This window comes from Medicago sativa, chromosome 6 (assembly GCF_051527215.1).
Source record: "Medicago sativa cultivar Bolivia chromosome 6, Bolivia_mono, whole genome shotgun sequence".
NCBI lineage: Eukaryota > Viridiplantae > Streptophyta > Magnoliopsida > Fabales > Fabaceae > Medicago > Medicago sativa.
In genome coordinates, this window is record NC_140754.1 from 15,913,597 (window position 1) to 15,937,294 (window position 23,698).

Genomic DNA, 23,698 nt, shown 5'->3' on the forward strand with positions numbered 1-23,698 from the left:
TTTCCTATAAAATAGGAAAAATATTGGCAATATTGGTCTGAATCCACATGTACTCTTTGGTTTCTTCACTTCCAAAATAACATAAAATAAAAGTATGGTTTGATGCTCTTCTAATCTGCTTCATAGTACGCATACATCCCGGTAGCGTTAATGCAGCTGTAGTTTTCATCAGCTTTGGGGGAATAATGAACCAGACATCAAACCAAGGAGAACTTCAGGTCGTGATTCAACTGCTTTAAACCATTCAACTTGAATTGGAATGAAATCGCAGTTGAACCGTTTAAATAGTCAAACTGTAGAAGTAAGTTATGACCTTGGCAATGTTCAAGTTCCTCATTTCACTTTTCATCATTATCATCAAATAAATTCTAATCATAGCTAAACAACTTTTTACTTGTTTGATATTAAATGGAGTGTATATTATATCAAATAATTACTCTATATTATTGCAAGGAACAATGACGCGAAACAAGCAAATAAAAACGTGGCATAAAATAAATTCATAACGGTATTTAACATAGCAGCCAACAATTTTAAACATTTACTAAAACTTAACAACTATGCAGTCAAATTTGTCACAAGAAAGCCTTTGAGATCAAAGCTATACATGAAATTGTAGTGCTATCAAATAGTTCCAAGTCAAGTCTAAAAGAGTATACACTCAGTTTTCCAGAGATAGATTGCACAAAAGGATTAGATTCACAATTCAGATTTCCTTCAAATCAGCTGCAACATGCACCTCCAGCAGCAACAGTTCCATCTCTGCCTCCTGCTTGGCCTTGTGGACGTCCATAGCCAACTTTTATACCACATGTCTGCAATAATAGATTCATTGAAAATATTAGCCAAAAGGAAACATTAGGTAACAGGAAAATGGGCCAGATACTCTAAATACAAGGAATCAAACATTAGACGCAGCCATACAATCTGGACTGTAGGATCAAGATCAGACGTCTCATGTTCCGACTTTGGTAGATCAGGTTCATATACAGAATCAATAAAATGTGAGTCATCCGATCAATAAAATGTGAGTCATCCGACTTTGGTGGGTTTACACGTTCATTCGATCAAAATATTATACGATACCAACTTCTTTTTTTGAAGGATACGATTGCAACTTGTAAAAAATTTCATAAAATATCTTTATAAATATCTATTTTGGCATAATTTGATTGGGTAGAAAAAAAATCTCATTCCCCAACCTAAATGCCTCCACTGACATGCATTCTCAATCATAAATAAATACACATCTAAAGGCTCACATATTTGTTTTTAAAGAATATAAAGGCTTACATCATTTAGCACATGCCTCTCATCATACGGTTATTTTATGTCCATCTTAAGCTTCATCCAATTTCATCTTTCTCATCAACTTTTTCTTTTTTCCATGTTAAGGCACATGCAAGCTTAAGCATTTTCTCAACTCACAAAGATTTTAACCTAATTTTCTGTATAAATATGACAACAAAATCAGTGATACGAAAACCACATACTTTATTTCTCTGTGTATAACCTAGTATTGATTTTATTCCTTGGTTTCTTATTTTGAATCTCATTTTCTTCTTCAGTTTTCAATCTTTGATCTTGTTTTATGAAACATGTTTATACAAATTTTTTGTGTGTGTCTCTTTTTTACGATATGTTTGAAATTTAGTCTTTACTTTTATTTACTTTTTATGAGACTTAGTTTTGTTAAACAAGCTCTGCTGAAAAAATTATTAATGATACATGAAACCCCACTTTTTATACCTTCAGAAAACCTAGTTATTCATGCGTAAAAATGTGATAGTTAATTTGATTCACGACCAAAAGAGTTGTTAATTGAACTACATGCATTGACCATAGTTTTCAATATGAATTGAATGAGTCCTCTACTCAACCATATTTTTGTACATAACTAACCAAGTGGTGGAGATATAAAAATGGGGTGTCTATAAGACATGTTTGAAGAAAAAAATTATGGAATTTACTACTGCTATTTCGCATTTTCGCTCCAAAATGTATGGCTAGTTAATCTAAATTTTATTAGATGCCATTTCACTAATTTAGTTTTTGTTGCCAATTAAATTTTTTGCTATTGTTTTAACTCTGTTTTTCTTTTCTAATTAAAAAACTCTAACGAAATACCTAAAGAAACCCTTTGAGAAACACCCAAACACTCTAAAGCGTTCTCCTTTGAAAATGCTTTTAATTTCAATCTAATAGCTCTTATGTGGAAGAGATAAATTAATATTGTACAAATTGTATTGTAGTTTAAAGTGATATTCATCAAATTAAGTGGCTTCAATAGTATAGAGTCTACGTTTGGAGATTAAAGAAGTGATGTAATAACTGAGGTTGACCATATCATATGTAGTAGTTGGTCATTTAAAAGATACAGTCGTGAAGACAATATCAATAATCTTTTTTAGCATGATGAAGATTACCAAACAAAATGTTATCACATATACCTGTTATTTTGGATTCTTGTCCATAAATCAAAGAAGCGATGAATGACGCTTGATGTTGAGTGTGCAAAATACACTCAACTTCACAGTGACATATTGTCTTTGGATCTTTGGATGAGGATCCAGAGTATAGGTATTTATGATGATGTTGTTTTTGGTTATTTCAATCATGTTCAAAAGACTTGATTATGTTGTACATACATATTGAACCTTTTAAACTATCGAAATATACGTTTTTTTTAACAAGCTATCGAAATATACGTTGATAGATTATTTGAGGCAGGGCCGTCCCGGTCAAATTGGAGGTTAGGTTCTAATAATAAAAATAGGCCCCTAGTAAACAAATGCAATTTTTTTTTTGTAATTAATCAAATATAGAGAAGAATTTTTCTTTGAAGGAATCAAATATAGAAAATTGAGCACCTAATAATTTAAGATTGACTTAATTGATCTGCCAGTCCTTTAACTTATTTATTTTATTCAATTTGGTCTTATAAATCTTAACTTTCGCAAACACATCCCTCAACTCATTGTTGTTAATCAACGTGGTCCCCTCAAAATAGAGATCGTTGGATAAGGGAGGTCTACCAGATCTTATAGTGTATCACCAACACTTGATTTATTTACTCTCATAAAACGTTTTCGTTAAAAAATGCTCTCAATTTCAAAAGTCTCATAGCTCTTATGTGGAACTTGGAATGGATGAATTTATATTGTACAAATAGTATTAATTCAAAGTGATATTCATCCAACTACGTGCTCCTAAAGTATATGAACTTTAAAAATGTGATGGAAACAAACTACGTTAGACGATGTGGTCTTTTAAAAGCCCCCGTAGAGAAAACATTTTCAATAAGTTTTTTGGCATGATGAAACCAGTGTACACAACATGATCACATATCTCTTTTCGGGTCGTTGTTCTTGTCTGTAGGAAAAATGGCGCATGACATTGAGAGCAGAATGCACTCAACGTAATGTGACATATTTTCTTTAAATTTTGAACGATGGCCCTTAAAATAAAGTATTTGTGATTATGTTGTTCTCGATGATTTCAATCTTGCTTAAAAGATTAATTTGCATTCTTTGCTAAATCTTTTCAACTAACAAAATATAGATGATCTTTGTGAACTTCAATTTGAACCCCATATAATTTTTAATCTTCGAAAGTGGACTCGATCTTGGAGGCACTTTGGTTGGACGAGATACACCAGTTTGAACAAGTACATACTTTACAATAATTGATATCTTGTTGATTTCTTTGGATGTCACATTGATTCATTATGTTAATTTGTATAAATATAACTGTTGATGTTCTTCTTTTATTTCCATCTTTCTTATTTACTTTTATTTACTTTTCTCTTTTTCTATTTTTGTGCTTCAGAAAATAAATAAATAAATAAATTAAAATTTATTTCTCAACAGGTTGACGCACACGCAACCTCAAGCTTTTTTCTCTTCTCACATAGTTTTTAACCTAATTTTTAGTATAAATATGACTACAAAATTAGTTTTAACCTAATTTTTCTCATCACCTCAATTTGTATTACATCACTTCTTTCAAATAGAGTCTACATTCGGAGATTAAAGAAGTGATGTAATACAAATTGAGGTCACCATATGTAGTAGTTTGGTCAGTTAAAAGATACACTAGTAAAAACAATGTCAATAATTTTTTTTTTAGCATGATGAAGATTGCCCGACAAAATGTTATCACACATATCTCTTATTTTGCCTTCCTTTCCATAAATCAAAGAAGCACTACATGACGCTTGATGTTGAGCGTGCAAAATACACCAACTTCAAGTGACATAGTGCATCTATATTCTAGTCAAGGATCAAAATATAGACGTATTTGTGATAATGTTGTTTTTGGTCGTTTTGATCTTGTTCAAAAGACTTATTTGTGTTGTACGTACATGTTGAACCTTTTAAACTATCGGAATATACATTGATAGATTATTTAAGGCACTTGGTTGGACAAAATACATCGGTTTGAACAAGTATAAAGTTTATAAGAATCGACATCTTATTGAGAACTAGAGCATATTAAAAGTTGGCACACATTAGAGGCGTCAAATGGCTAAGCAAACTGGGTTTCTCGATTTGGTATAAAAAGATCAATAATAGTTCTTCGGATGTCAAAGCAAATGAATAAGATATTTATTCTTTATACAATACAATATAATATATATTATTTTGCAATTGTTGATTTTGTCGTCTGCGATATAATGATGATGATTGTGTACCTCTAATTGCCAATGTGTTGTTCCATGTGCGAGGTTTACATTTTTTAATATTCACTATAACTTTTTAGAATTTATTAAAGAAGTGATGGAATACAAACTGAGGTCGACCATATCATATATAGTAGTATAAGGTTGTTTAAAAGATACAGTAGCAAAGACACTATCAATAATTTTTTTAGCATGATCAAAATCACTAAACAAAATGTGATCACGTATATCTCTTATTTTGGCTTCTTGTCCATAAATCGAAGAAGCAATGAATGGTGTGTGACATTGAGTGTGCAAAATGTACTCAACTTCAAGCAACATATTGTCTCTCGATTTAGGGATGATAAGATAGAGAGGTATTTGTGATTATGTTGTTTTTGGTGATTTCAATCGTGTTCAAAAGACTTTGTATTGTGCGCATATGTTGAATCTTTTAAACTATTGGGATATACATAGATATATTATTTGAGACACTCGGTTAGACAAAATATTTTGTTTTTTTTTGTTACAAAAAAAAAACTTTATAAGAATCAACATCTTGTTGATTGCTTCATAGACCAGAACTGAAGCATATTAAAAGTCGACGCATATCAGAGGCACATATTGTTAAGTAAATTGAGTCGCTTGCGATTTATTCTTTATACAATAGTCACGTTGAATTTATTTATCAAGTTAATTTGTAGATTATAATTGTTGATGTGCTTCTATTTGGTCATGTTACTTATAGTGTGACAAAGATGCATATAGAGGACTATCCCATGAAAATATGACTTGTAGACTCAAAGAGCTTGTTCTAATCAATCCTAAAACTCAAGGAGATTATCTCTTCCTGCAGTATCATACTGAAAAATTCTCTTTTTTTAAAAAAAATAATTTTCACTAATAATACATGCTAAATATATTTATATGCTAGTATATAATTTTCTTGTGTCTGGTAGTATGAGAGTGTTGTCGTCTGCTATATATGATGATTTCGTACCTATACAAGTCAATTTGTTGTCCCATGTCCTGGAAATTGAGGTTTGATATAGTTGAGGTTTACATTTTATAATATTCTCTATAACTTTATTGAATTTATTTGGTTTTGTTCCTCAGAGATTGAAGATGAAATAAGATTTGTCTTTTCTCTCTAGTCAAATATGCTAGAATCTCATATTCATTTATGCATAAGTAATATAGCAGTGAAGCTTGATCTTTTCTTTTAAATCTTATAGGTAGAAGGGTTGAGAATATAAGATGTAATTTAGATTCAGAAAAGTAAAAGTCTTCTTGTTTTCAACTTAAAATTAGTAAGGTGAAGAAAAATTATGGTGGTCTTTTTTTGTACTCTGAACTTATTTATAAGCAAAACTTTCTTGTTTCGTACTTATTAAGAAATTAGTTCATTTTTATCGTTGATCGGTAAATTGATATTTCTTTCATTATATTGATAGATTTTGACATGAAATTAAAATCAAGGCAGAAGCAATCAGTCGCCTCCTTAACTTTATCATACTTTCTAATGAGTGCACCAACATAAACCATAAACAGAAATATGGTTTGATGCCCTTCGAATGTCCTCCAAATTTATCATGTCCTTACATACATTCTGGTAGTCTTAATGCAGCTGTACTTTTTTAAATTGTTCCACTCGAATTGGAACGAAACCGTAGTTGAACCGTTTAATTAATCGAACTGTAGGTGTTAATTAGTTATTGTTAAAGCATAACAGTAACACAAAAGCATTGGAAGCTAGCTTACTACATGATGAAGAAGAAGAAGAGCATCGTACACACCTCAGTTACTTGCGCCAAAAGCAATCGAAGCTTAAGACAGTTTTTAAAATATTGAGATTGTAGTGTTATAAAAAGTTGATGACCGTATGCATAAGATTTGCATCCACATGGCGATTTAGAGAAAAATAGATAGATTTACGTACAATTTTCCTACTTTCTCGTTTTGACATTTGAATTGCAAATTATACACACATTTTGATTGTTAAAAAATGTAGTTGAAGTATCAATATAAAATATTTTGGTCAGCCTTAAAAGAATGTAATCAAATAATATTATTGTTTGTTGACAACAAACGACGTTTTCTTTTATTCACAAGTGACAACAATCATAAACTTAGTGGAGAAATGCAAATTGCAAGAAACATAAACTTGACAAGAAAAATAAATGATATACTTAATCAATGCAATGAATCGACAATCGTTTAGAGTTATATTTGATGATTTCATAAATGCATGAAGAAACTCTTATTACAATGTCTCTTACACCTATTATTAAAAGGAAAAGGAAAAAAAAAAAAAACTAACTTGCCATGTATTCTAGGGGCGGAGCCACTTACACCCTTGTGTGGGCATGTGCCTGCACTATTTATTTTCAATTTAGTATATACTGGTGTTAAAAAAACTATATGCCCCCATTACCAAGTTAAAGAAAATACTCATCTTACCAAATTAAAATTAGTCCAATTATTTAATATCTCATTCATTTATATATTTAACAATGAATCATAATATTTCAATGCAATCTTAATTAAGTTTTATGATTGTACACTAATAATTGCATTATTCTCAAGTCAATAACTTCTACTTTGTATTTACAAAAAATGTAAATACATTAATATTTTATAAGAGTAGTTTTGTTCTAGATAAAAGTTGTTTTGTAAAAGTATAATTACTTCTCTTTCGTTTATATATTTCTTCCGGTCATTTTTATAAGAAACAAAATACATGAAAAAAATATTATTAGTGTACACTAATGAAAAACATTGAAAATAGTTATTTTTCATTTCATACTCCTATAAATTTAAACCGATTCCATGGATACCCTTACTTTTATTTATATTTTTATAGAAGAAGTGACAATTACTGCACAAACAAGTAAATGACTCAGGTTTCAAACCTCAGTCACGACGTCCAGGGTATCAATTTCGGCATTTTTTTTGTCAGTTGACCTAGGACATGTGGGCTTGATACTCCTATAATAATTACTCTTAATTCCAATAAGTAACTTACTTTAAATATTCTCTCGTAATAAATAAGGACATTAACTTATAACACATTTGAAAGTTTATCAATGTTTTTGATAAAAAGAACAAAAAATATTGACACTTTTGTTTTCATAAGGAGGAAGTATAATTGCAAATGTTTATTTTACTTTCATCTTAAAGAAACTCAAATAATAAGTTTTCATTTTTTGATAAAATAGTAATTTTAGTGTTATAGTGTATGAGTATTGCCCCCACAATCTAAAACTTCTGGCTCCGCCACTGATTCTAGGGCTAACTTCTCGTCTTCAACGCTACTTGACTACTTGTTCTTTGAAGGTTGGTTTCAACGAGCACAATTTGTTGTTGTGCATGTATACTACATGTCGATATGAAGCCTTTTATGATTTTGTTGTGGTGTCGAGCAAGACTTGTCTCCTTTTATTTATTTTTTTCCAAGTTCACAATGCCTTCTCGCATCACTTATTCAACACCACATTATGGAAGTGTATCACCTTCTGTCAAAACCACGTTATGGAAGATTATCCCCTTCTGTTAGATTCAAACCTCTGTTGATTTTGATTAATATTTTTAATCAGTGATAATCTTTAATTCACTTTATTTCACATTGAACACTGTCAATTTTTTTTTTACGTAATATTGATATTAATTATTTCTTTTTGATTGTAACATCAATCAATGGTATAATCTTTTTTTTTTCTTTTGAGGGAAATCAATTGTATAATCTAATTAATACTTCTATCTACATACCTCCCAAAATCATCATTTTAATTCACTTTACATTTATAATAGTGATGAATACACCAATAGTTAATTAGAATAATTTGATAAAATCATTTTCTATATAAATGAACAAATGTAACACTGACTTGAAAGAAAGCAAAAGCAGATGCAATCTCTAATCTCCAAAAGCAAGCAAGCCCAGTAATAATAGTTTAATTAATCCTATTCCTATATATTCATTCCATGTTTTTTTTCCCTATATATCCTCTTCTTTTTTTAAATTCAAAATATTCAACCAAGTGATAGAGTTAAAGTGATTAATGAACTCTACCAAAAGATAAATCATTCGGGTCTTCGGAAGAACCCAAGTTTAATTCATGAGTGGAACAATTTTTTATCAAACAACATTTACTTGCCGGACGAACTCTAGATTACTAGGTTCCCTTCATCTATTAACTAGAGGGTTAACATGATTTTTTCTTCTTTAGAATACTCTACATTTAAAATTGAAGATTGTTAAATGGTGTATCAGAGACATTAGTTAAGAAACCAAAAAAACATGGACAAGATGCGACATCCCGACATTGTTAATTTTCTTCTTCTCATTTTTATAAATGTTTTAAACTTGTGATGGAAGGTCGCATCATGGGTATACGATCTTAAACCTATACCTATTTTTTCAGTTTTTTTTTTTATTTTTAACTTTTGATGGAGGGTTGCATCTTGGGATGCAACCTCCAATCTACACCATTTAAAAAAATTGATTGATTAAATAAAATTGGGAAAAAAAATATATAGTCATGTTTGTAGGTCACGTCTTTGAAACGCGTTTTTGTCAAGTGAAAAAAATGAAATATTTTGCGGTTAGTTTTAAAAGTGGGTTTATTTTAGATTTATGTCTGATTTGTGTACATCAAGAGTGTAAAACATGTTTATAGATTCATTCGATCAAAACATTATATGATGCCAACTTTTTAAATTTGTTCATAAAATATCTTTATAAATATCTATTTTCACATTATTTGATTGGGTAAAAAAATTCTCATTCCCCAATCTAAATGCCTCCACTAACTTGCATTCTCAACCATAGATAGATAAATACACATCTAAAGGCTCGCATGTTTTTTTTTTTTTTTAAGAATATAAAGGCTCACATCATTTAACACATGCCGCTCATACGGTTATTTAATGTCCATCTTAAGCTTCATCCAATTTCATCTTTCTCATCAACTTTTTCTTTTTTCCATGTTGAGGAACATGCAAGCTTAAGCATTTTCTCAATTCACAAAGATTTTAACCTAATTTTCTGTATAAATATGACAACAAAATCAGTGATACGAAAACCGCATACTTTATTTCTCTGTGTATAACCTAGTATTGATTTTATTCCTTGGTTTCTTATTTTGATTCTCATTTTCTTCTTCAGTTTTCAATCTTTGATCTTGTTTTATGAAACATGTTTATACAAAGTTTTTGTGTGTGTCTCTTTTTTACGATGTTTGAAATTTAGTCTTTACTTTTATTTACTTTTTATGAGACTTAGTTTTGTTAAACAAGCTCTGCTGAAAAAATTATTAATGTACATGAAACCCCACTTTTTATACCTTCAGAACACCTAGTTAATCATGCGTAAAAATGTGATAGTTAATTTGATTCACGACCAAAAGAGTAGTTAATTGAACTACATGCATTGACCATAGTTTTCAATATGAATTGAATGGGTCCTCTACTCAACCATATTTTTGTACATAACTAACCAAGTGGTGGAGATATAAAAATGGGGTGTCTATAAGACATGTTTGAAGAAAAAAATTATGGAATTTACTACTGCTATTTCGCATTTTCGCTACAAAATGTATGGCTAATTAATCTAAATTTTATTACATACCATTTCACTAATTTAGTTTTTGTTGCCAATTAAATTTTTTGCTATTGTTTTAACTCTATTTTTCTTTTCTAATTAAAAAACTCTTCTTTTAACGAAATACCTAAAGAAACCCTTTGAGAAACACCCAAACACTCTATGATAAAGCGTTCTCCTTTGAAAATGCTTTCAATTTCAATCTAATAGCTCTTATGTGGAAGAGATAAATTAATATTGTACAAATGGTATTAGTTTAAAGTGCAATTCATCAAATTAAGTGGCTTCAATAGTATAGAGTCTACATTCGAAGATTAAAGAAGTGATGTAATATAAACTGAGGTTGACCATATCATATGTAGTAGTTGGTCATTTAAAAGATACAGTCGTAAAGATAATATCAATAATCTTTTTTAGCATGACGAAGATTACCAAACAAAATGTTATCACATATACCTCATATTTTGGCTTCTTGTCCATAAATCAAAGAAGCGATGAATGACGTTTGATGTTGACTGTGCAAAATACACTCAACTTCACAGTGACATATTGTCTCTGGATTATTGGATGAGGATCCAAAAGATAGGTATTTATGATGATGTTGTTTTTGGTTATTTCAATCGTGTTCAAAAGATTTAATTATGTTGTACATACATATTGAACCTTTTAAACTATCGAAATATACGTTGATAGATTATTTGAGGCAGGGTCGTCCCGGTCAAATTGGAGGTTTTTTATTGAAGTAAAATGTAATTATATTAAATTAGAATTTCAAGGGAGTACAAATTAGCAATAGAATGAGGGACTTCCTCAATCCAAACACGGTTGGGCTCAATGTGGGCCAATTTGGCCAAACTGTGTGCTACCCTATTACATTCTCTACGGCTGAAGCTAAAACGACAGATTTCAAAGCCACTTCCTAATTTCAACATCTCTCTAACCATGCTTCCCAAGTAAGATCTATGAGATACATCCTTGTGCTGCAGCAACTTAATCACCTTTTTGTTGTCTGATTCAAACATCATTCGCCTAAAACCACACTGTTGCGCTATTTTCATGGTGCTCAAAATAGCAAAAGCTTCGGCGGTTGTAGCACAATCGAAACCACCATATCTCCAGGTAGCTGAAGCCATAACCATACCGTGTTCATCTCGAACAATCGAGCCCAAACCCCAAGTACCCAGATGACTGAGATTAGCGTCGCTGTTGGCTTTAAGGATGTCCGGTTTCGATTTTGACCATTTGCGCGAGGAGCTTTGCATGCGATGTGTGTTGGTGGAGGGACGAGTGTAAGAGGAATCAGCAGCTTGAAGTTGAGCGTTGGTAAATTCCTTTGTGATGTTCTCTGCTTGGCGCACAATATCTTCTTCAGGTAAGAACTTTTCCTCAAAAACCATGAGGTTTCGAGCAAACCAAATATGATATATTAGAGCTGCTGTTTGTATGATTGTATTAGAGTCTTGAGTCATAATAATGTTACTGAGCCAATCTGAGAAATCAGTGATTGGTTGTTCCAGAATCCGAATAGATAGAGAAGATCCAAACCAGGTTCTACTAATTTTAGAGCATGTCATGAAGGTGTGGGTAAGGGTTTCAATTTTTTCATTGCATCTGGGGCAGAGGGGAGTAGTATGTATACCCCTTTTGATGAGTTCAGCTCTGATAGGCAGAGAATTGTTAAGAACTCTCCATAAGATCATCTTATGCCTAGGAATAGAATGAATCTTCCAAATGTTGTTCCAGATTTTGGAAAAGGAACTGCTAGTGGAAGGTTGTTGATCATCATTAGACCCCCGGCCTTGTAAAGCTCTATATCCAGATTTAACTGAGTAGTGCCCGGAGTTTTCAAACATCCACATTAATTCATCCTCTGTATTAGGATTAACAATAGGTAGCTGCTCAATCTGGCACTTGTCTATAGGGTAGAAATTTCTTGTCAGGGTGTCTTGGTTCCAACAAGATGTATCTCTGTCCATAAGGTCTCTAACCTTAATTAAATTAGAGTTGCCGCTAGGAGGAGTTAAGACTTTAAAATTAGAGTGGAAAGGGAGCCAATTGTCAAGCCAAATGTTAACTTTTTCACCATTGCCTATCTTCCAGCAACTGCCTTTAGAGATAACCTGAATTGAAGTATGGAGACTTCTCCAGGCATAACTGGGGTTACTGCCTATGGGGGCTTTGATAACATCAACAGTGGGGTAGTATTTTGCCTTATAACATTTTGATAACAAGGAGTGAGGATTAACATGCATCCTCCAAATTTGCTTGGCCAACATGGCTAAGTTAAAATCTCTTAAGGATTTAAATCCCATGCCTCCATCTTGTTTTTGCTTAAAAATTCTTTCCTTTTTAATCCAATGGATTTTTCTACTAGAACCAGAATTTCCCCACCAAAAATTGCACGCTGCTCTTTCTATTTTGTCAGAAACACCTTTAGGTAATAGAAAATAGCTCATGATGTATGTAGGGATAGCCTGAGCCACGGATTTAATGAGCACACTTCTTCCTTAAAATGATAAATTCTTCTCCTTCCAGCCTTTAAGCTTATCCCAGATTCTGTCCATGAGGAAGCTAAAATCATGTTCTTTGGAGCGCCCAAAATGAGTTGGCATGCCTAGGTATTTGTTAATACTGGAACTGATCTTGATAGGCAGTTGTTCTTGGAAACTTCTTTTAAAATCCAAGCTTATGTTAGGGCTGAAAAACATGTCAGATTTGTCTAGATTTACTCTTTGTCCAGAGGCTTCTTGGTATTGGTCTAGAATGTCCTTAATTGCCTTCCCTTCTTCAGGTCTAGCCTTGCAAAATAAAATGCAATCATCAGCATATAAAAGATGTGAAATAGGTGGGGCATTAGTAGCAATAGCAACTCCATGTATAAGACCCTCCTGCTGACTTTTGGAAAGTAAACCTGAGAGAACCTCTGCACAGATTATAAACAGATAGGGAGATAAGGGATCTCCTTGTCTTATTCCTCTGTTAGGTTTAAAGGAGTCAGTAGGCTGGCCATTTATGAGAATGGAGAAAGAGACTGATCTAATACAGTTCATAATAACATTAATAATTTTAGGAGGAAATCCCATAGAAACAAGAGTTTTTTCAATAAAATCTCATTCCAAACTATCATAAGCTTTAGCCATATCAAGTTTAATTCCCACAAATCCATTGTTTTTCTTCCTAGGCTTATTAAAGTAATGAAAGGTTTCAAAGACAATTAGAGAATTGTCAGTGATTAGCCTACCCGGAAGAAATGCACTTTGGTGATCACTAATAATACTTGGTAAAATAGTTTTAATCCTATTAGCCAATGTCTTGGTCACAATTTTTAAAATCACATTGCATAGGCTAATAGGGCGAAAATCAGATGGAAGAGTAGGATTAGAGACCTTGGGGATTAAACTGATAAAAGTATGATTGATGTCTTTAGGACTACCATCTCTGTTTAAAATATTTAGAGTAAAATCAAGGATGTCATTTCCAATGATATCCCAATACTTTTGAAAAAAGAGGGCAGAAATGCCATCTGGTCCAGGAGCAGAATTGCTCTTGAGGCCCTCAATGGCTTTGATAATATCATTGGAAGTATAATCCGCATCTAAATAATTATACATATCAGCATTGACCCTATTAGACACAACATTAAAAATACTCTGATTGGAACTGGGACCAGAAGAAGAAAAAATATTTTTAAAATAGGGATCAAAAATGGCATGAACATGAATACTGTCCTGCCAAGTGTTGACCAACTGATCTTTGATGCTATATATGGTGTTCTTTCTCCTCCTTTGACTTGCTTTGTAATGAAAGAATTTGGTGTTGAGATCACCATGTTGTAGCCATTTGATTTTGGCCCTCTGGGCCCACCACATTTCCTCTTGCTTTAGAACATCTCCCATTTCTTTTTCAACTGTCTTTATGTCTTCTAGGCAGCCTTTAGTAGGGATTTTGTTTTTAAGGTTCTCAAGAGTATTTTGCAGGTGTTTTGTCTTCTTAGGAATATCACCAAATCTGTGTCTACCCCAATCATAAAGCTGATTAAGAATGGTATCCAACTTAAGGATGCTATTTCCAGGGGTGTTAACCCAAGCTTGTTTCACCAACTGATGGCTCTCTTGATCTTTACTCCAGACTTGTTCAAATCTTTTAATTTTAGCTTTATGGTAGCTTGACCTGCCTTCTTTACTGTCATAGAATTCTAGGAGTATGGGGGCATGATCTGAGGTATATCTGAGGAGATGCCTGTTGACATATCTGGGAAATGTAGAAATCCAATTAGAATTTGCACAAAATCTAGCTAACCTTTCTTTAATGTGATCATTGTCAGATTGATTATTAGCCCAGGTGAATTTATACCCGTGATAGCCTAAGTCATTTAAATCACATTGATTAATAGTTTGGTTAAACATATTGGTATGATTATAATCTATGTTGTTACCCCCCAATTTTTCAGAGTCGTTAAGAATCAAGTTGAAATCTCCAAAGATAAGCCACTTATGGGACTGTTTGCTAGAATATAAGTTATTGATAGTGTCACATGTGAGGTGTTTTTGATTGTGATAGGCTGACCCATAGAAACCAGTAGCATACTAAGATAGAGAAGTATTACAAGAAGTAATGTACATGTCAACTATCATGTTATTATATTGCAAAAATTCTATAGAGATACAATCATTCCAGAGGACAGCAAGGCCTCCAGATCGGCTACCATTATTAATACTACAGTCAACTATAAAAACATGAGATAAAGGACCACAGGACAAGATCGACTTAGCTTTTTTGTCATTACTATGTAGCTTAGTTTCCATTAGAAAGACTAGATCAGGGTTATTAGACTTAATGAGCTTTTTAAAAGCTCTAACTGCAGAGGTGTTCCCTAAACCTCTGCAGTTCCAAGAAAGACATTTCATGACAGCTGGCTGGCCTTGTTAACAAGGCCTGCCATTTCCGTTGCTTGTGTAGCCCAATTGAGACCCCAACTCTTTCCCCATAATGATGGACTTACAGCGAAGAGGGAGAACCCAAAATTGAATCCAAAGAGGGACATGCATGAAATCCAATTCATTGATGTTCAGACCACGGTGCCAATTATGTAAAACTAACCAGCAGTTGCGTATGATCCATGGAGATCCTTTCAGGAGCCTTTGTACATCCTCCTCTTTGTCCACTTTGATTTGAAGTAGCTTCCCTTCAATTTCATGAATCTTGAGACCCTGAGGTTTACACCATATACCAGATAAAGTGTTGTGTAAAACTTGAATTGGGATGGGTTTATCTGATAAGATTTTTCCAATGATGATGTTCTTGCATTGATTCACACTTTCTTGGACATGTTCCTCCTGATAGTAGAAAAAAGGTTCTGCAGATTCTGTCTCAAAGTTACCATTTTCCTGAAACTGTTCTGTGTTGTGTGCAGGGATCTGTTCTTCAACATAAGGGATGTGAGGACCACCACTAGTTGATCCAGTAGTTGTAAAGTGATCATAGTTTGCAAAAGAACTTTCTTGGAGAAAGAGATTAGTGTGAACTTTCTGGAGTTTAGCATGGCGAGGTTAACCAAGAATGGAAGGTTGGGGGGAATCAGAATCCATGGTGTTAGAGAGAACACCCTTATCTTTGGAGGGATTCATGATGAAAAAATGGTAGAGATCAAAAGGAATAAGAGACAAAGGAAAAGTGAGGAAAAGAGAATGAGGGGAAAAAAGAAGAAAAAATTCCAAGAAACCAGAGAAGGCAAAGATAAGATCAAAAAGAAATAGGATTGATGAAAAAGGAATTGAGATGAAGGATACAAACAAAACACAAAGGGGAAAGGTGAGGAAAGGAAAGGATGGATGAACATGCCAAGAAAAAGAAACAGAGATCACCAAAAGGTGCAAACACAACCCTAAAAGGAGGAAACAAAGGCACAACTATCAATCAAACTGGGTTAGCCAGATTTGATGAAGGAAAACAAAGAGAGGAGATATAAGGGGCAGGAGAAAGACGAAGAAACAGGAAGGAAGGCTTATAGGAGAAGAGAATGGATGATGAAGGTATGGGTATGGGTGTGATGGAGATTGGTTTTTGTTGCAAGATAGCGATGAATGAATTTCTTGGAACGATTCATGAGAATCTTGGAGCCCTATATTTTTTCGTCAAATTGGAGGTTAGGTTCTAATAATAAAAATAGGCCCCTAGTAAACAAATGCAATTTTTTTTTGTAATTAATCAAATATAGAGAGGAAAAAAATTGAAGGAATCAAATATAGAAAATTGAGCACCTAATAATTTAAGATTTATATATATTTAACATACCAAGACAACATAATTGTTTATGTGGGCCATTGGCTTCATATATCCAGTTTTGGCTCAAAGTTTGAAGTTCGAACCTCACTATCAACTCCTTTTGATTCAAACTGAAGAAACCTTTTAAACTACCGAAATATACGTTGATAGATTATTTGAGGCAGGGCCGTCTCGGTCAAATTGGAGGTTTTTTTTTGAAGTAAAATGTAATTATATTAAATCAGAATTTCAAGGGAGTACAAATTAGCAATAGAATGAGGGACTTCCTCAATCCAAACACGGTTGGGCTCAATGTGGGCCAATTTGGCCAAACTGTGTGCTACCCTATTACATTCTCTACGGCTGAAGCTAAAACGACAGATTTCAAAGCCACTTCCTAATTTCAACATCTCTCTAACCATGCTTCCCAAGTAAGATCTATGAGATACATCCTTGTGCTGCAGCAACTTAATCGCCTTTTTGTTGTCTGATTCAAACATCATTCGCCTAAAACCACAATGTTGCGCTAGTTTCATGGTGCTCAAAATAGCAAAAGCTTCGGCGGTTGTAGCACAATCGAAACCACCATATCTCCAGGTAGCTGAAGCCATAACCATACCGTGTTCATCTCGAACGATCGAGCCCAAACCCCAAGTACCCAGATGACTGAGATTAGCATCGATGTTGGCTTTAAGGATGTCCGGTTCCGGTTTTGACCATTTGCGTGAGGAGCTTTGCATGCGATGTGTGTTGGTGGAGGGACGAGTGTTAGAGGAATCAGCAGCTTGAAGTTGAGCGTTGGTAAATTCCTTTGTGATGTTCTCTGCTTGGCGCACAATATCTTCTTCAGGTAAGAACTTTTCCTCAAAAACCATGAGGTTTCGAGCAAACCAAATATGATATATTAGAGCTGCTGTTTGTATGATTGTATTAGAGTCTTGAGTCATAATAATGTTACTGAGCCAATCTGAGAAATCAGTGATTGGTTGTTCCAGAATCCGAATAGATAGAGAAGATCCAAACCAGGTTCTACTAATTTTAGAGCATGTCATGAAGGTGTGGGTAAGGGTTTCAATTTTTTCATTGCATCTGGGGCAGAGGGGAGTAGTATGTATACCCCTTTTGATGAGTTCAGCTCTGATAGGCAGAGAATTGTTAAGAACTCTCCATAAGATCATCTTATGCCTAGGAATAGAATGAATCTTCCAAATGTTGTTCCAGATTTTGGAAAAGGAACTGCTAGTGGAAGGTTGTTGATCATCATTAGACCCCCGTCCTTGTAAAGCTCTGTATCCAGATTTAACTGAGTAGTGCCCGGAGTCTTCAAACATCCACATTAATTCATCCTCTGTATTAGGATTAACAATAGGTAGCTGCTCAATCTGGCACTTGTCTATAGGGTAGAAATTTCTTGTCAGGGTGTCTTGGTTCCAACAAGATGTATCTCTATCCATAAGGTCTCTAACCTTAATTAAATTAGAGTTGGCGCTAGGAGGAGTTAAGACATTAAAATTAGAGTGGAAAGGGAGCCAATTGTCAAGCCAAATGTTAACTTTTTCACCATTGCCTATCTTCCAGCAACTGCCTTTAGAGATAACCTGAATTGAAGTATGGAGACTTCTCCAGGCATAACTGGGGTTACTGCCTATGGGGGCTTTGATAACATCAACAGTGGGGTAGTATTTTGCCTTATAACATTTTGATAACAAGGAGTGAGGATTAACATGCATCCTCCAAATTTGCTTGGCCAACATGGCTAAGTTAAAATCTCTTAAGGATTTAAATCCCATGCCTCCATCTTGTTTTGGCTTAAAAATTCTTTCCTTTTTAATCCAATGGATTTTTCTACTAGAACCGGAATTTCCCCACCAAAAATTGCACGCTGCTCTTTCTATTTTGTCAGAAACACCTTTAGGTAATAGAAAATAGCTCATGATGTATGTAGGGATAGCCTGAGCCACGGATTTAATGAGCACACTTCTTCCTTAAAATGATAAATTCTTCTCCTTCCAGCCTTTAAGCTTATCCCAGATTCTGTCCATGAGGAAGCTAAAATCATGTTCTTTGGAGCGCCCAAAATGAGTTGGCATGCCTAGGTATTTGTTAATACTGGAACTGATCTTGATAGGCAGTTGTTCTTGGAAACTTCTTTTAAAATCCAAGCTTATGTTAGGGCTGAAAAACATGTCAGATTTGTCTAGATTTACTCTTTGTCCAGAGGCTTCTTGGTATTGGTCTAGAATGTCCTTAATTGCCTTCCCTTCTTCAGGTCTAGCCTTGCAAAATAAAATGCAATCATCAGCATATAAAAGATGTGAAATAGGTGGGGCATTAGTAGCAATAGCAACTCCATGTATAAGACCCTCCTGCTGACTTTTGGAAAGTAAACCTGAGAGAACCTCTGCACAGATTATAAACAGATAGGGAGATAAGGGATCTCCTTGTCTTATTCCTCTGTTAGGTTTAAAGGAGTCAGTAGGCTGGCCATTTATGAGAATGGAGAAAGAGACTGATCTAATACAGTTCATAATAACATTAATAATTTTAGGAGGAAATCCCATAGAAACAAGAGTTTTTTCAATAAAATCTCATTCCAAACTATCATAAGCTTTAGCCATATCAAGTTTAATTCCCACAAATCCATTGTTTTTCTTCCTAGGCTTATTAATGTAATGAAAGGTTTCAAAGACAATTAGAGAATTGTCAGTGATTAGCCTACCCGGAAGAAATGCACTTTGGTGATCACTAATAATACTTGGTAAAACAGTTTTAATCCTATTAGCCAATGTCTTGGTCACAATTTTTAAAATCACATTGCATAGGCTAATAGGGCGAAAATCAGATGGAAGAGTAGGATTAGAGACCTTGGGGATTAAACTGATAAAAGTATGATTGATGTCTTTAGGACTACCATCTCTGTTTAAAATATTTAGAGTAAAATCAAGGATGTCATTTCCAATGATATCCCAATACTTTTGAAAAAAGAGGGCAGAAATGCCATCTGGTCCAGGAGCAGAATTGATCTTGAGGCCCTCATTGGCTTTGATAATATTATTGGAAGTATAATCCGCATATAAATAATTATACATATCAGCATTGACCCTATTAGACACAACATTAAAAATACTCTGATTGGAACTGGGACCAGAAGAAGAAAAAATATTTTTAAAATAGGAATCAAAAATGGCATGAACATGAATACTGTCCTGCCAAGTGTTGCCCAACTGATCTTTGATGCTATATATGGTGTTCTTTCTCCTCCTTTGACTTGCTTTGTAATGAAAGAATTTGGTGTTGAGATCACCCTGTTGAAGCCATTTGATTTTGGCCCTCTAGGCCCACCACATTTCCTCTTGCTTTAGAACATCTCCCATTTCTTTTTCAACTGTCTTTATGTCTTCTAGGCAGCCTTTAGTAGGGATTTTGTTTTTAAGGTTCTCAAGAGTATTTTGCAGGTGTTTTGTCTTCTTAGGAATATCACCAAATCTGTGTCTACCCCAATCATAAAGCTGATTAAGAGTGGTATCCAACTTAAGGATGCTATTTCCAGGGGTGTTAACCCAAGCTTGTTTCACCTACTGATGGCTCTCTTGATCTTTAGTCCAGACTTGTTCAAATCTTTTAATTTTAGCTTTATGATAGCTTGACCTGCCTTCTTTACTGTCATAGAATTCTAGGAGTATGGGGGCATGATCTGAGGTATATCTGAGGAGATGCCTGTTGACATATCTGGGAAATGTAGAAATCCAATTAGAATTTGCATAAAATCTATCTAACCTTTCTTTAATGTGATCATTGTCAGATTGATTATTAGCCCAGGTGAATTTATACCCGTGATAGCCTAAGTCATTTAAATCACATTGATTAATAGTTTGGTTAAACATTGGTATGATTATAATCTATGTTGTTGCCCCCCAATTTTTCAGAGTCGTTAAGAATCAAGTTGAAATCTCCAAAGATAAGCCACTTATGGGACTGTTTGCTAGCATATAAGTTATTGATAATGTCACATGTGAGGTGTTTTTGATTGTGATAGGGTGACCCATAGAAACCAGTAGCATACTAAGATAGAGAAGTATTACAAGAAGTAATGTACATGTCAACTATCATGTTATTATATTGCAAAAATTCTATAGAGATACAATCATTCCAGAGGACAGCAAGGCCTCCAGACCGGCTACCATTATTAATACTACAATCAACTATAAAAACATGAGATAAAGGACCACAGGACAAGATCGACTTAGCTTTTTTGTCATTACTATGTAGCTTAGTTTCCATTAGAAAGACTAGATCAGGGTTATTAGACTTAATGAGCTTTTTAAAAGCTCTAACTGCAGAGGTGTTCCCTAAACCTCTGCAGTTCCAAGAAAGACATTTCATGACAGCTGGCTGGCCTTGTTAACATGGCCTGCCATTTCCGTTGCTTGTGTAGCCCAGTTGAGACCCCAACTCTTTCCCCATAATGATGGACTTACAATGAAGAGGGAGACCCCAAAATTGAATCCAAAGAGGGACATGCATGAAATCCAATTCATTGATGTTCAGACCACGGTGCCAATTATGTAAAACTAACCAGCAGTTGCGTATGATCCATGGAGATCCTTTCAGGAGCCTTTGTACATCCTCCTCTTTGTCCACTTTGATTTGAAGTAACTTCCCTTCAATTTCATGAATCTTGAGACCCTGAGGTTTACACCATATACCAGATAAAGTGTTGTGTAAAACTTGAATTGGGATGGGTTTATCTGATAAGATTTTTTCAATGATGTTGTTCTTGCATTGATTCACACTTTCTTGGACATGTTCCTCCCGATAGTAGACAAAAGGTTCTGCAGATTCTGTCTCAAAGTTACCATTTTCCTGAAACTGTTCTGTGTTGTGTGCAGGGATCTGTTCTTCAACATAAGGGATGTGAGGACCACCACTAGTTGATCCAGTAGCTGTAAAGTGATCATAGTTTGCAAAAGAACTTTCTTGGAGAAAGAGATTAGTGTGAACTTTCTGGAGTTTAGCATGGCGAGGTTAACCAAGAATGGAAGGTTGGGGGGAATCAGAATCCATGGTGTTAGAGAGAACACCCTTATCTTTGGAGGGATTCATGATGAAAAAATGGTAGAGATCAAAAGGAATAAGAGACAAAGGAAAAGTGAGGAAAAGAGAAGGAGGGGAAAAAAAAGAAAAAATTCCAAGAAACTAGAGGAGGCAAAGATAAGATCAAGAAGAAATAGGATTGATGAAAAAGGAATTGAGATGAAGGATACAAACAAAACAAAAAGGGGAAAGGTGAGGAAAGGAAAGGATGGATGAACAGGCCAAGAAAAAGAAACAGAGATCACCAAAAGGTGCAAACACAACCCTAAAAGGAGGAAACAAAGGCACAACTATCAATCAAACTGGCTTAGCCAGATTTGATGAAGGAAAACAAAGAGAGGAGATATAAGGGGCAGGAGAAAGACGAAGAAACAGGAAGGGAGGCTTATAGGAGAAGAGAATGGATGATGAAGGTATGGGTATCGGTGTGATGGAGATTGGTTTTTGTTGCAAGAAAGCGATGAATGAATTTCTTGGAACGATTCATGAGAATCTTGGAGCCCTATATTTTTTTTCGTCAAATTGGAGGTTAGGTTCTAGTAATAAAAATAGGCCCCTAGTAAACAAATGCAATTTTTTTTTGTAATTAATCAAATATAGAGAGGAAAAAAATTGAAGGAATCAAATATAGAAAATTGAGCACCTAATAATTTAAGATTTATATATATTTAACATATCAAGACAACATAATTGTTTATGTGGGCCATTGGCTTCATATATCCAGTTTTGGCTCAAAGTTTGAAGTTCGAACCTCACTATCAACTCCTTTTGATTCAAACTGAAGAAACCTTTTAAACTACCGAAATATACGTTGACAGATTATTTGTGGCAGGGCCGTCCCGGTCAAATTGGAGGTTTTTTTTGAAGTAAAATGTAATTATATTAAATCAGAATTTCAAGGGAGTACAAATTAGCAATAGAATGAGGGACTTCCTCAATCCAAACACGGTTGGGCTTAATGTGGGCCAATTTGGCCAAACTGTGTGCTACCCTATTACATTCTCTACGGCTGAAGCTAAAACGACAGATTTCAAAGCCACTTCCTAATTTCAACATCTCTCTAACCATGCTTCCCAAGTAAGATCTATGAGATACATCCTTGTGCTGCAGCAACTTAATCGCCTTTTTGTTGTCTGATTCAAACATCATTCGCCTAAAACCACACTGCTGCGCTAGTTTCATGGTGCTCAAAATAGCAAAAGCTTTGGCGGTTGTAGCACAATCGAAACCACCATATCTCCAGGTAGCTAAAGCCATAACCATACCGTGTTCATCTCGAACGATCGAGCCCAAACCCCAAGTACCCAGATGACTGAGATTAGCATCGCTGTTGGCTTTAAGGTTGTCCGGTTCCGGTTTTGACCATTTATGTGAGGAGCTTTGCATGCGATGTGTGTTGGTGGAGGGACGAGTGTTAGAGGAATCAGCAGCTTAAAGTTGAGCGTTGGTAAATTCCTTTGTGATGTTCTCTGCTTGGCGCACAATATCTTCTTCAGGTAAGAACTTTTCCTCAAAAACCATGAGGTTTCGAGCAAACCAAATATGATATATTAGAGCTGCTGTTTGTATGATTGTATTAGAGTCTTGAGTCATAATAATGTTACTGAGCCAATCTGAGAAATCAGTGATTGGTTGTTCCAGAATCCGAATAGATAGAGAAGATCCAAACCAGGTTCTACTAATTTTAGAGCATGTCATGAAGGTGTGGGTAAGGGTTTCAATTTTTTCATTGCATCTGGGGCAGAGGGGAGTAGTATGTATACCCCTTTTGATGAGTTCAGCTCTGATAGGCAGAGAATTGTTAAGAACTCTCCATAAGATCATCTTATGCCTAGGAATAGAATGAATCTTCCAAATGTTGTTCCAGATTTTGGAAAAGGAACTGCTAGTGGAAGGTTGTTGATCATCATTAGACCCCCGTCCTTGTAAAGCTCTGTATCCAGATTTAACTGAGTAGTGCCCGGAGTCTTCAAACATCCACATTAATTCATCCTCTGTATTAGGATTAACAATAGGTAGCTGCTCAATCTGGCACTTGTCTATAGGGTAGAAATTTCTTGTCAGGGTGTCTTGGTTCC

The 23,698-nt window shown here is 34.5% G+C and overlaps 2 protein-coding genes and 1 long non-coding RNA gene across 3 annotated transcripts; all 3 read right to left on the reverse strand.

Moving 5' to 3' along the window:
* Window positions 1-420: 420 nt before the first annotated feature.
* Window positions 421-1,060, reverse strand: LOC146913209 (uncharacterized). The gene is made up of 2 exons (XR_015013345.1): window positions 925-1,060; window positions 421-815 (listed from the first exon to the last, which is right to left on the reverse strand). It is a non-coding gene; the product is annotated as an uncharacterized LOC146913209 (long non-coding RNA).
* A 9,960-nt stretch (window positions 1,061-11,020) lies between these two features.
* On the reverse strand, window positions 11,021-12,718 carry LOC146913210 (uncharacterized). The gene has a single exon (XM_085720888.1). The coding sequence runs from the start codon at window positions 12,716-12,718 to the stop codon at window positions 11,021-11,023; it is 1,698 nt and encodes a 565-aa protein (XP_085577014.1).
* A 9,784-nt stretch (window positions 12,719-22,502) lies between these two features.
* LOC146913211 (uncharacterized) lies at window positions 22,503-23,006 on the reverse strand. Its single transcript, XM_085720889.1, has one exon. It carries the CDS (start codon window positions 23,004-23,006, stop codon window positions 22,503-22,505), a length of 504 nt encoding a protein of 167 aa, XP_085577015.1.
* Window positions 23,007-23,698: the final 692 nt, after the last annotated feature.